Source organism: Calypte anna, chromosome 12 (assembly GCF_003957555.1).
Source record: "Calypte anna isolate BGI_N300 chromosome 12, bCalAnn1_v1.p, whole genome shotgun sequence".
In the NCBI taxonomy this organism is placed as follows: Eukaryota; Metazoa; Chordata; class Aves; order Apodiformes; family Trochilidae; genus Calypte; species Calypte anna.
The window spans coordinates 12,501,432-12,513,577 of NC_044258.1; the positions used below are offsets into that span (position 1 = coordinate 12,501,432).

Genomic DNA, 12,146 nt, shown 5'->3' on the forward strand with positions numbered 1-12,146 from the left:
GCCCGCCTCCCTCCGTCTCCCGGCGTGCCGCGCGGCCCGGCACTGGGGTAAAGGTCGCGGGGCTGAGGGGGCGGCACTGTCTCGGTGGGGACGCGGCGCCGCGGCCCCGTTCTGCACCCGCCACCGCTGCCATGGCGGAGCAGCCGCAGCCCATCAGCCCCGTGAAGAATTTATTCGCTGGCGGCTTCGGAGGTGCCTGTTTGGTCTTCGTGGGGCACCCGCTGGACACCATCAAGGTGAGGCGGCAGCGCAGCGCGGGACCCCCGTGGGGCAGCCGGGGGTGTGTGCGGGGAGCGGGGGAACGGAGGACTACGGGTCCCGGCGTGCACCGCGCGGGGAGCGGGCAGGGGGCTGCGGGGGGACTACACTTCCCAGAGTGCACCGCGCGGAGCAGGGCGAAGACAACGCTTCCCGGTGTGCACTGTGGGGGCGGGGCTCACCCTCTGCGCAGTGGGGCGCCCCCTGGCGGTCCGGAGGCTGCCGGCTGTCACCCAGCGGGCGCGTCAGGGTAACAAAAAAGAACAAAAAAACCCAGAATAAGAAAAAAAAAACCCGTGAGCCCCGGGCTGCGGCCGGGAGGGACCCTGGGGACGGATATACACACACAGAGTGACACGGCAGTGTTAGCTCTCAGATGCTGAGGTGGGGTTATTATCCCTGATGCCATCCCAGCAGTTAATTATTTGGATTAACCATTAAAAAAATCTGTTGGGTAAAGGACTAAAGTGATGTTAATCCTTCCACTGGTATGGTAAAGTCAGGTCACAAAATTTACCCCATAGCAGTCACATGGAGCTGCTCTCTGAATCATAGCTTAGATGATTTAATACATTAGTGCATTTAATATATTAATGCATTTAATACATTAATACATTTAATACATTAATGTTTTCCTATCCCGTCTCACTAGGTCAGACTGCAGACCCAGCCCAGGCCACAGCCTGGTCAGCCTCTGCTCTATTCTGGGACCTTTGACTGCTTCAGAAAGACTCTTGCTGCAGAGGTACTGTGTTAGCATGTTGGCTGTGACTCCTGCCAAAAATATCAGTTGTTCCTGTGTGTCGCAGGAATGGAACTGGGTGGGAGTGTTGTCCTTCAGAGACTCTACAATTCTTGGGTTATCAGTCAAATTTCTGCTAATTAAAACTTTTAAGCAGATAAGAAAACTCGGGGAGTACTTAGAATCCATGTGCTTCAGGTTTACGTCTCTTTGTTTTGTTCAGAAATGGTTTTGGTTCAAAATTTGGTATGAATATCTGAAATTACAGACTGCAGAGAACATTGGCCATTGTTTGCTGGCTGTGTTGTTGTGTTCAGTGGTATTTGGAGTTATCTCTGGAAATTCTCAAACAGGTAATGACTTTTGTGGATACAGGCAGTACTTTGCTTTCTTCTGCAATGTGTTATGCCATCTGTGAGAAGACAGAGGAGCATTGGGTTCAGTTAATAGATTTTTTTTATTTTTTCTCTTTTTTCTTTTTTTTCTTTTTTCTTTCTTTCTTTTTTTTTTTTTGAGAACAAAGGGTCAGTTATAGTAGTTTTATCTCCTTCAGAAAGTGGACAGTGGTTTTTGCTCCTGAATCAGCCATGTCATATGACTGAACTGGTGTCTCACTGTTTTTAGGAAGTCACGCAGCCTTGCCTTAAAGACTGTAAGTGACATGGGGTCCAGTTTTCTGCTTTGTAAGTTTTCCCAGCAGCTATTTACTGTTTGAAAACAATGGCTGTAAAGCCCAACTGTTTGTTTACCAGTCTGAGGTCTAATTTCTAACCACTGGATCTTGTTAGGTAACTCCCTGTTAAATGAAAGATCTGTCTCATATCTGAAATCTACTTTAATGCTGGTATTAACAGGTTGTTACGTAATGTAAGTAAATCTTGCTTCCCTTGTCTCTCCCACAAAGCTCTGCAGTGCTTTGCCAGCTCTGAATCCCTTGCAGGTTTTAACACCCCTGCTGAAGCACGTCAGAGCTGAGCCATAATAACAGCTTTGTGGTGTGAAGTTCAAAAGTAATGCTACCTCTCTCCTCCTACTCAATGCACATCACTTTCCAGAAGGGAAACTGTTAGGTCTCTCTGCCCAGGCCTTTGTCTCCCACTGCTCATGGGAAGGGTGAGCAGGAGGTTCTGATCTTTGTCAGCCAGACAACAGTGTTGTTACAGAGTCAGTTGTGCCTCTGTGTGTGCAGACACACAGTGGGTTATGATGATTTATTTGGGGGAAAAGGAAGAGGCAGGTGGGATGGCAAATACATAGTTTGTACATCTAGCCTTTGTCTAGGAAGATAACTCTTCTTTTTATTAGAAGTAGTCTAGGTCAAACACAAGATAAATCAAATAAATGCTACTGCTGTGGTCTGCATTTGGACTTTTTCTGTGTGTGTAGTCTGATGAAGGGAAACATCAGGCATATAAGTTGTATGGTGAAAAAGGTTTGGCTTAGGGAAGACAAGAAAAAAATAATTTGCTCTTGAGCTTGTTCTACATTGATTTTGTGTGGGTAGTGAAGTAGCTCAGGTTTGTGTCCTTGCCTCTTTATCTAAAGAGTGAGTTTGGTTCAGCGCTCTCAGGCTCAGTGTCAGGATTTTATACTACTGCATTTGATGACTTATTAATGAAATGCGTGTGTGCTTTTCTGTGCATGTGAGAGAGAAGACTTTTGGGATAATCTATTAGGACTTTTATTGAAATAAGACAGCCTTTAAATCAACTTCCTCATACTTAAAGTGTAAGCACAGGACCCGTGGTACTGGGACAGGAGGCGTAAGTAGTGACAGTGTTTTTCAGGATAGATTTTTCTTGCAACAGGCCCTCAGCTACACATGTGTAATTGCAAATAAGCAATAAATCCCATTATACCTCTAATTAATTTGACTGATACTAGCCTTTTACTTCTCAGTGGGCTGAAATGTGTGCAAAGTCTATACAAAACCAAGTAATTATTGTGGTAACATCTCTTGCAGGGAGTCCAAGGCTTATATAGAGGAATGGCAGCTCCTCTTATTGGAGTGACACCCATGTTTGCTGTGTGCTTCTTTGGATTTGGCTTGGGAAAAAGGCTCCAACAGAGAAAACCTGATGACATCTTGACGTGAGTTTCTGAATTAATCAGACAGCTGGGAAAGGCACCATGAGGCTCTTGCAGGCTGCTGTATTGTCACACATCTTGTTGTGGTGTAAATTCATCCCTTCTAGATGATAAATATAGTTCTAAAAAATAAAACACTCGTGTGTTTTAATGCTTCTGGAAGCGTGGGACTGATAGCACAGGCTAAAAGCAGACAGTATGTGGGCAGGTGCTCTGCAGTTCCCCTTCTACGCAAGGAAGAGCCATTTAGGAACAGTTCTGGTTTGGATGAGGTCACTGCAAGTTATATAAATGGTCGCCTGCCAAGAGTCTCACTATTAACAGAAACTGTGGGAGAAATAAATTTGTGGTCAAGCAATCTTGACAACATTCACAGTCCTGATTGTCTTTTCCATGTTACTTGTGACTCTTGCTGTGTCCTTACATTAGGATGCAATAATAGCCCTAGAAATGCTTTATTATTCATTTCTACAGAGAGGTGCCTATGAGTAGCCAACCTTCTGGAATAAAGATGGGAAGCTAAGAAGATTTTGTGTGGCCTTCTCCAAGTGCACTTATGCATGAGAAAAGCCCTACACCCATTAAGTGCTTCCTTAACCTGTGGTGAATTGTGATTTACAGGTCTACAGGAACAGAACTGTAGCTTAGCAACATTTTATTCTATTATTCATGCAATACGTGGGAGCTCTGTCAGGAAGCAGGAGTCTATTGTGTTCAGCCAAGCATGGTTGGGTGGGGTGGGGTGGTTTTTCTGTTGACTCTGCCTGTGCAGGGGCCTCCCAGGTGGTGTGAGGGCACCTGGGTGTGACATGGAGTGAGCTCCGTGGGGCTGCTGGATGGGAGGCAGTGCTGAGGTGGTGGGGCACTGTGAGCTTACCCTGCAGTGTACCAGAGTAATGTCCTTCTGAAGGGTGTGAGCAAGGGTACAATAAGGAGTGTAGAATACAAGGAAACAAATGGGCTGTCAGTTTATTTTCAGCAGCCTGGTCACCTCAAGGACTTGTGTTTTATACACATTATACCAAAGGGAAGCTCTAAGGAGCAAGCTGGAGAACAGCAGTGTAGTCTTTTGAGCCTCTATGCAGAACTTACAAGCAGAGTGAAGGGAGAGAAAGAAAAAAGTCAAAAGATAGGTGACAGAAGTGTCATTGTGCCAAACTGTGCCGTGCCTTAGGTGCAGACTTGATACAGTGTGCCCAGAAAAAAAAGTCAGACTCTTAGCACCATGGCTGTGGGTCTAGATGCAGGCAGGGTGGCAGTAGTTCCCCATGTTGGTTTGGAAGGGAAGTTTTGTATTGAAGGAAATGGAGAGAAGCCTGAGGAGCTTGTTGTATCTTTTCTGGTGCTGAATAATCCCAAAGTGAGTTAGAAAACTCAAAGCTTCGTTTGAGCAGGAGGTGCTCGTGTAGTGGTGAAAGAGCTCTGAATGATCTGGAAGATTTAATGGGAATTTAAGTGAAAGTAAAGAAAGGGGTAAGAGTAGGAAAACCTGAATAGAATGTCATCTCTTGGGGAAGTGGAGAGAAATGAGAGGTGTGGAATTTAATTACACTGAGATATTAATTACTAGAGAAAGTAACAGGATGTTGGATGTAAAAATAAATTTGTGATGAGAAAAAGCAGTCTGTTAAGGGGATTTCTGTCACAGAGACTTTGCTGCATTAAAGGAAGTGCAGAACGTGTGGGATGAAGGCAGGCTGGTGGGACAGACTCAGTGACGGCAGAAACTGAAGAAGTGAGGGACTGAGAGGTTACAGAAAGGAGGCTTCTGGCTGTCCAAACAGGATTATGCATGGAAGCTGGGAGCACTGCGTGTGGGAGACTGGAGGAGGAAGAGATGTTGAGTATAGATCAATGGGGAGTGCTGTAGCAAAAAATGCAAGTACGGGATCCATGAAAATACAGCGGATGTGAAGAGCTGAGATGTGGTTGCTGGGGGAACCAGGGCTTTGAATCCTAGAATCCTTAAGTGTTTAGTTCTAATTAGGCATTGATGAGGCACTTCTGCACAGATCAAAAGCAGTTGATGCCTTCCTAATTCCATGGCTCACCTTGTGTGGAGCAGCATGGTGTGGTGATGCAGGGGTCTCTATGCCCTTTGTTTCCTATGTGTTGTGTTAGGGTCACTTTTGTTTCCTTGGGGCAGATATCCTCAGCTGTTTGCTGCTGGCATGTTGTCAGGAGTGTTCACAACAGTAATCATGGCTCCAGGAGAGAGAATCAAGTGCCTTTTACAGGTAAGACATTGGATTGTTGTGATGAGAATTGAATTTTAGGGGTTTTGTCTTTCCAGTAACTTCTTTGGTTAGTATATTTGTTCTGTTTTTTGACAGGACTGAGACAACTGTCATTTAATGCAACTGTGTGACAAAGAAGCATTGTACAAACTCACCATGACAGTGCAGTCACACACAGTGCTCCTTGCTCTATTCAGTTTGCAGAGCTCAAGCCCTCATAGAATCGTAGCAGAAGTTTGTGTTGGAAGGGACCTTAAAAGTCATCTAGTTCCAACCCTCCTTAGTCTGTGGCATTGTATGAGGTGCTGGTAGATGCCTCAAGTCCACTTCAGGGTATGGAAAAGTCCAGTTTCTCAGAATTAATTTTTTTCTGGGAAAAAAAAAAAAAATATTAGATCATAAGACTTTTTCTAGTGTAAATGTATTCTGTTACCCTGGTAACAGGTTCAGTACATAACTGAGGAATGCATTTCAAAGGACATGAAATAGTTTTCTGGTGTTTGGGTGACTGTTAGCTCTACACCTCCTCCAGCATTTAGAAAGTGTTGCTGGAAAATGTAAACCTGAACAAATGAAAATACCATCTTCAGCAGAGGTGGGAAGCTCAGCCTGTGCTGAACTCCATCAGTATGGTGATGTGTGGTCACACATCTTCTGACAGACATGATATTATCATGGAAGCTTTTACATACATACAACTTGTTTAATTTTCACTAAGCTATTGGAAGGCTACTTTTTGTCAGTGCAGGTGTAGAATCACCTAGCTGGCTTCAGTTGTTTCAGACTTAGACTGTGGAAAAATAAGGGAGAATCTAATGACTGCATGGAACAGCAAACAAAGAGAACTGTTTGAGGAGGTGGCAGAGGTTTCACATGCAGGAGTGCCTGTGGGATGCATGTGTGCTCTTTCCTCTCTGGAAACGTGCATGTGACTTTCTGACTGTTAGCTGAATGATTGTTCACGAACCAGAAACCTTCACTAGTCAGAAACTATCACTTTAATCCTTCAGATCCAGGCAGCTACAGGTGAAACTAAATACAGTGGCTCTTTGGACTGTGCCAAACAGCTGTACCGCGAGGCTGGGATTCGTGGTGTGTACAAGGGGACAGTGCTCACCCTGATGAGAGGTAACTGATGGGGATGTTCTGATGCTTCTTCTGTGGGGGGTGCTTTAAGATAAGATTCCTGACATAGTATCATAGATCTTGCTGTCCCTTTAGCCAATTGGAGATGCTTTGTGACCCCATTTTCTTTATTTTGCAGTCTGCAGAGCTACTCAAAGGGACTGAGAAACAAACATGAGATTCTCAGTGAGTGAGGAAGAGATTAGATGACAAGGATCAGAGGGATATAGGAAGGTATTAAGGTCTGGGAAGCCAAGAGGAATGAGAGACTTCAGGAGAGGAGCAAAGAGAACAAAAGAGGAAAGAAAACCACAGAAGTGGGCTTATTTTATTTTTTTTTTTTTCTTCTTTGAGAGAAAGATTTTGACTGTCTGTGACTGTTGCTGTATAATACCGACTGCTTTAAAAGATTTCATTGTAGCAGTTCTGCTTTCTACCTGCTTGTGCTTGGGTTATTTTGGACTGGGAGGTTGTGGTCCCTCTCTTACAATAACAACAGCAAAGTACTTGTGCCAGACACTGAATCCTTTATGTGTTTCAGTGCTAGGCAATGTTTTCCAAGGATAAGATGAAATATCTATATTTTGATATCTTGGTTTAGGAATTTGATCCATCCTCTGCTTCTCACAGTGGTGTAACAGCTAGCAGTGGAACTCTGGCAGAGTCCCTAGCCACAGGCTGGTTCTCCAGTTTGGGCATGAGCTAAGAATGGAGTAACTTAGGAGTACCTTAAGAAAAACCCAAAACCAACCCCATCAACAGAAAAAAACCCTGAAAATAGAATGATTAGAACAAATAGTGTGCAGAACTCTGAAAGTTCCCGAGCAGTTCTGATCTGCTTTGCAGCAATTAAGAAAAGTTAGAGCTGTCTCATCATTAGCTTAGCAGCCAGCAGGCAGGTTACACTCTGGTTTGAAAGGCTGCTGCCAGATGCACTCCATATCAGATATTTTCCCAGTTCTTGCCTTTAACACCTGCTGTTCCTGGGAAAGTTCAGACTTCTCTATCGAGAGCAACAGAAGATTTTATTTTGCTTGTGGAGGAAGTTCAGAAAAGGAATCTGGATGTACTTAGTGGTGTTGCTGAGCTGGCATGGGGCTGCTCTGCCTTTAGGCTTCGTTTTCTTTCCCACTACTCAGTCTTTGTTGTTTACCCACTAGATGTCCCAGCCAGTGGAATGTACTTCATGACGTACGAATGGCTGAAGAACATTCTGACCCCTGAGGGAAAGAGGTTAGTAAAATCTCACAGTCATCACTTTGTGGGCTTCCCAGATGCTACTGATTAATCTCCCCAGTTACAAAGGTATTTAGAGCACTATCATCAAAACAGTTTTTTTTTAAAAAAAAAAAGAATAAATGTTGCTCGTCTTACCAGTTGAGCTGTTTTGGTCTGGAGTTACCTGACAAAACAGTATTCTGAGTTTCTGTCAGATTCTAGGCTTGGACCTTATGAGCCAAGTAAGGAATACTTAAAGTATGTCTCTCTACTATCACCCATGTGTGTGCAAAGAGCTGGGGCTTTTTGTTGTGTTGTTGCTTGGTTGTTTTTTTTTCCCCAGAACATTTGTGTTTGCTGATGAGTGAAAAGATTTGAACCTTTAGGCTGGAGCTAGTGCATTTTTCCCACAGGGCTCTGATTCTTGGAAGTCTTGCTTGGATAGTGCACTGTGTCTACAGCATTGTGATGCCTCTTTGATTGTCACATCATTCAAAACAGATGAGATTTTACATTTTTTATTTTCTTTTTCCTCCCACCCCAATCCTGCCACAGTGTGAGTGACCTCAGTGTCCTTAGGATCCTCTTTGCTGGGGGCCTGGCTGGGATCTTCAACTGGGCAGTGGCCATTCCACCAGACGTGCTGAAATCCCGTTTCCAGACTGGTGAGTTCCATGCCAGCTTGTCCCAGCCACACTCACAGCTCCTGGGAATGGGCTGGGCAGCAAGGGAAGATGCCACCTGAGCACAGCACCTGCCAGGCAGCATGTCTTCAGCACTGCTTCAGACAAGTACATGCAAAACCTAGTGAGTTCCTAGCCTAGCTTCTTAGTTGGTTTATTTGCAAATTTTTGGCAACTGAGGCTGCACTTCTCTGTTTCTGCCTCCTTGTTAATATAAAAATCCCAATTTGAGATACCTGGTTTGAAACCTAAGCATAGAAATCATGATAATGGAACATCTTGTTATGGCTGTTTTGTTACAAATGTAATTCTTTGAGAGGTTTTGTTATTTCACTTTAAACATAGCTGTATAAATTGTAGCCTGCACTATCTGAAATTTATAGTAACTTGGAATGCCTTGCCAAGAGCATTTCTTTCAGACTAGCAGATCTGCTTTTAAGTATCAGGACTATTTCTAGTGAGAATGGTAGCAGGCCTTGAGCTTCAGCAAAGTTTGACAGGTTTTCACTTGCTTCCTCTGGGAGTCCTAGTCAGTGGCTATTTTTGTTAATGGTGGTTCTGTGTAATTGGGTTGTTCTGTGGTGTCTTACTCAGAGGGCTGGCAGAGGCAGTACTTTCCAGAGAAGTGTCAGGAGAAGGAAGAAATTGTTCTTTGAATAAAAACATTTTTTAAAAACACCTCAGCAAATCTGTGAAATATTGGCATTAAAAGAGCCCACGCTTTTCACTTGGAGTTTGTTGCTATTCTTGGCTGCACGTGTGATAGGATCACTTTCTGCTTCTTATAAACAAACTTCATCAATTTTTGTGTCTGACCTTGCTAACTCCTAATTGCACCTCCTGGGAGAGCTGTGATCAGTGATGCAAGTAACAGCTCAGACATCCAATCTTAACATAAGTTATTTTCCTTTCTTCCCTGCCCCTCAATGACTGGATTAGGTAAATTCTTTGTGGTGATGCTGAGCACCTACCTTCTGTTTATTGAGTCATTATTGAGGTGTCCTTTTTATTTTCTTGGTTTTGACTGAAGCAGATGTTTTTGCAACATAGCTTAAGCAATGGTTGGATTCTGGTGTCACCTGGGTGATACAGCAATATTGTCAGCAGAACCTGTTGAAATCCTGGGCTGTTACCCAGGCCACATTCTGCAGCATATGTGACTACCACACATCTTAGCAAATGTGTCTTGTATCCCTTTCAGCTCCTGCAGGAAAATACCCCAATGGCTTCAGAGATGTGCTGAGAGAACTTATCAGAGAGGAAGGAGTTGCATCTCTGTACAAGGGCTTCACAGCTGTAATGATCAGGGCATTTCCTGCTAATGCAGTAAGTAAATTGTGATTCTAGATGGGTTCTGGGGACCTGGCCACTCACAGTGAATGTTTGTGGTCTGTGGAGGAGATGACTGGCTGCTTACTGTTGTACCATTTCGATTCTTGTCACACTGGATACTTGTGGTTGGTGTCCATATTTTGAAAATGTACCTAAATCTTGGGGGAACACCAAGTTAACCTTTCCTTGAGGCTTTGTATGAAAGTCCTTTGTTGACTCATTCTCACAGTATCTCTGGTCAGATTGTACATTCACCAGTAAAAGACAGAAATGGGTGCATAAGTTTGGACTGGCTTCTCTTTCAGTAAGTAAATAAGCCAAATGGAGTAGAAATTTAGCCTCTGTGTGGAGGCATGTAGTAGAAATTTTGCCTCAGGTCCAAGGCTTTTTTTTCTTCTCTTCCTTCTTCCACATCAGCCATGTCTGGTGTTTATAGTGTTGCATTTCCAAAGCCTTGTTTGGAATAGGTTTTTTAATTCCTATTTGTTCTGTTATCTCCTCTCCAGGCATGTTTCCTTGGATTTGAAGTTGCTATGAAGTTCCTTAACTGGGTTGCACCAGGTCTATGAGGACTGGGTGGTCTTAGAAAGAAGAAGAAGAATGCAAGTTTGCCTTAAAGGAATAAATGTATGATCCCTTGAAGTTTCAGGAATGATTGCTTGCCTAATACCTTTTTGCCTTCCTCACATTCTTTAGGTGGTGCTATGTGCCATACAGAAATGTAAGCTGTAGCTCTGAAATAGAGTTGATGAGGAGTTAGAGGTGATGCACCTGTCTTCTGAGCCAATGTACCACGGCAGTAATGCTGCCACCAGACAGCTGTCACTGTTACACACACTTACCTTAAGTACTTCCTCATGGAAGAAGGAGACACTTCTTAAAATGTAATTCTTTATTTACTGAAGAAACATGTAGCTATTAGCACTGAAAATCTTCCTTAAAATCATTGTTTAGCAGAGTATACTCTCAGGGCTTGAGTTAGCAGCTGCACACACTGTTATCTACAAGCAGAGTCACGTGGCATTCTCATGTTTTGTAGTTCTGGCTATTTCTGTTTTGTCAGTGGTTTTAATCTTATGTGCATGTAAAGCATCAAACACTGAACTAAGCAAGGGGGGCAGAGCTACATCTGAGTGGGTTAAGGGGTATTACAGGTATCACAGGGAATCTTGCACACTGAACTTCTCTGTGAAACTAGGAGGGAGAATTAATTCTGCTTAACATTTGTACTAAGCTTTACTGAGGCAGCCAGTGGGGAAATGTGTTTGATTAACCTGAACTTTTCTCTGAAATCCCATTCAGTTACAGTGAAGGTGTCACAAATGCAATTTCAAAAGTGCATCATGGTTCATAGCAACCCACAGTGTATTTTATTCATGTCCTGGGATTCAGTCCCTGACATTGACCTGAAAAAATTAAAAGCACTTCCAAGAACTCCACTTTTCTGGCATGAAGGGCATACGCGAAGGGGACACTGGCACTCCAGTCACATCTAACTTTATTCTTGCTCCTGTTCCTTGGTTTTCTCTTAACATTATTAAACATAATAACATTTTCATTTGAGAAATGACTGCTAGGAAGCAAAAGACAACTAATTTTTGTTTTTGATGCAGTGTTATTGGAACTCAATAAAGCTAGCTGCTGCTTGGCTAGAATGTGTGCTTGGGTTCATTTACTTTTTACATGTTCACGCATGGTCAGTTTTGCAAAAGTTTTCCAATTCTTAATTCTGAGAAGTGATTGGGAAATAAGCTGTGCTGTGCTGTCTTTAATAATGAAACCCCTTCCCTTTTAGCTTTCTAATTTCTGATATGAGCTGTCAATGTTCTGCACCTTTGTGCAGAAGTGTGTTGGAAGTCTGGTTAGGAGCTGTGTTGTGGTTGTAACATTAAACTATAAAGCCAGGCACTGAATACCACATCTTGTATGTGGAAAGTATTTTACTTTTTCCAGGGAGAGGCTTGGACACAGATGGAGGGGAGCTGAGGTAAAATGTCTGTCCTGGTGGCCCACAGGGAAGGAGACAGAGAGCTTGTCTTGGGGCTGTCATGGTCTGTTGGTTTGTACCCTAATGACAGAATCTTCACCTGGGCTTTCTAGAGGCAGGGTTAGCCCTGAAACCCTCCCACCCAAAAGTGCTGCAGAAGCCTTGAATTCAGCTTTCCTTCCCAATTCTTTGGAAGGACCAGAAGGGAATGTGCCTTCCCCAGAGTCCACCTATTGTGTTTTTCAGGGCGGGGATGTGAAACTAATGAGGTTGCCCTTTGTGTGAGAAAATCCAAGTTGCTTGGAGCTTCTGTCTTGCCCCATTCCCTCCCCATTCCTTGCTGCTTGGTAAACTCCTGCTACTTCTGCTTCTCAGAGTCATGGCAGCTACAGAGAAATGAGCTACTTAAGGCATGAACACTGAATTAATACTGGTTTAGAGATTAAAGGATGCTATTCTCTCAAAAGCTTTTTAAT

General features: G+C 43.6%; 1 protein-coding gene across 1 annotated transcript; it reads left to right on the plus strand.

Moving 5' to 3' along the window:
* The first annotated feature begins 16 nt into the window (after nucleotides 1–16).
* Nucleotides 17–11,338, plus strand: SLC25A20 (solute carrier family 25 member 20). The gene is made up of 9 exons (XM_030458335.1): nucleotides 17–236; nucleotides 911–1,003; nucleotides 2,964–3,091; nucleotides 5,235–5,325; nucleotides 6,336–6,453; nucleotides 7,611–7,683; nucleotides 8,224–8,333; nucleotides 9,553–9,677; nucleotides 10,190–11,338. Exons 1-9 carry the CDS (start codon nucleotides 132–134, stop codon nucleotides 10,250–10,252), a joined length of 906 nt encoding a protein of 301 aa, XP_030314195.1. The 5' UTR covers nucleotides 17–131; the 3' UTR covers nucleotides 10,253–11,338.
* Nucleotides 11,339–12,146: the final 808 nt, after the last annotated feature.

Coding starts and splice junctions, on each gene's coding strand:
- SLC25A20 (XM_030458335.1), top strand. CDS start 132: ATGGCGGAGCAGCCGCAGCCCATCAGCCCCGTGAAGAATTTATTCGCT. Junction 5,326..6,335: donor GAATCAAGTGCCTTTTACAG/GTAAGACATTGG, acceptor TTAATCCTTCAG/ATCCAGGCAGCTACAGGTGA. Junction 7,684..8,223: donor CTGACCCCTGAGGGAAAGAG/GTTAGTAAAATC, acceptor ATCCTGCCACAG/TGTGAGTGACCTCAGTGTCC.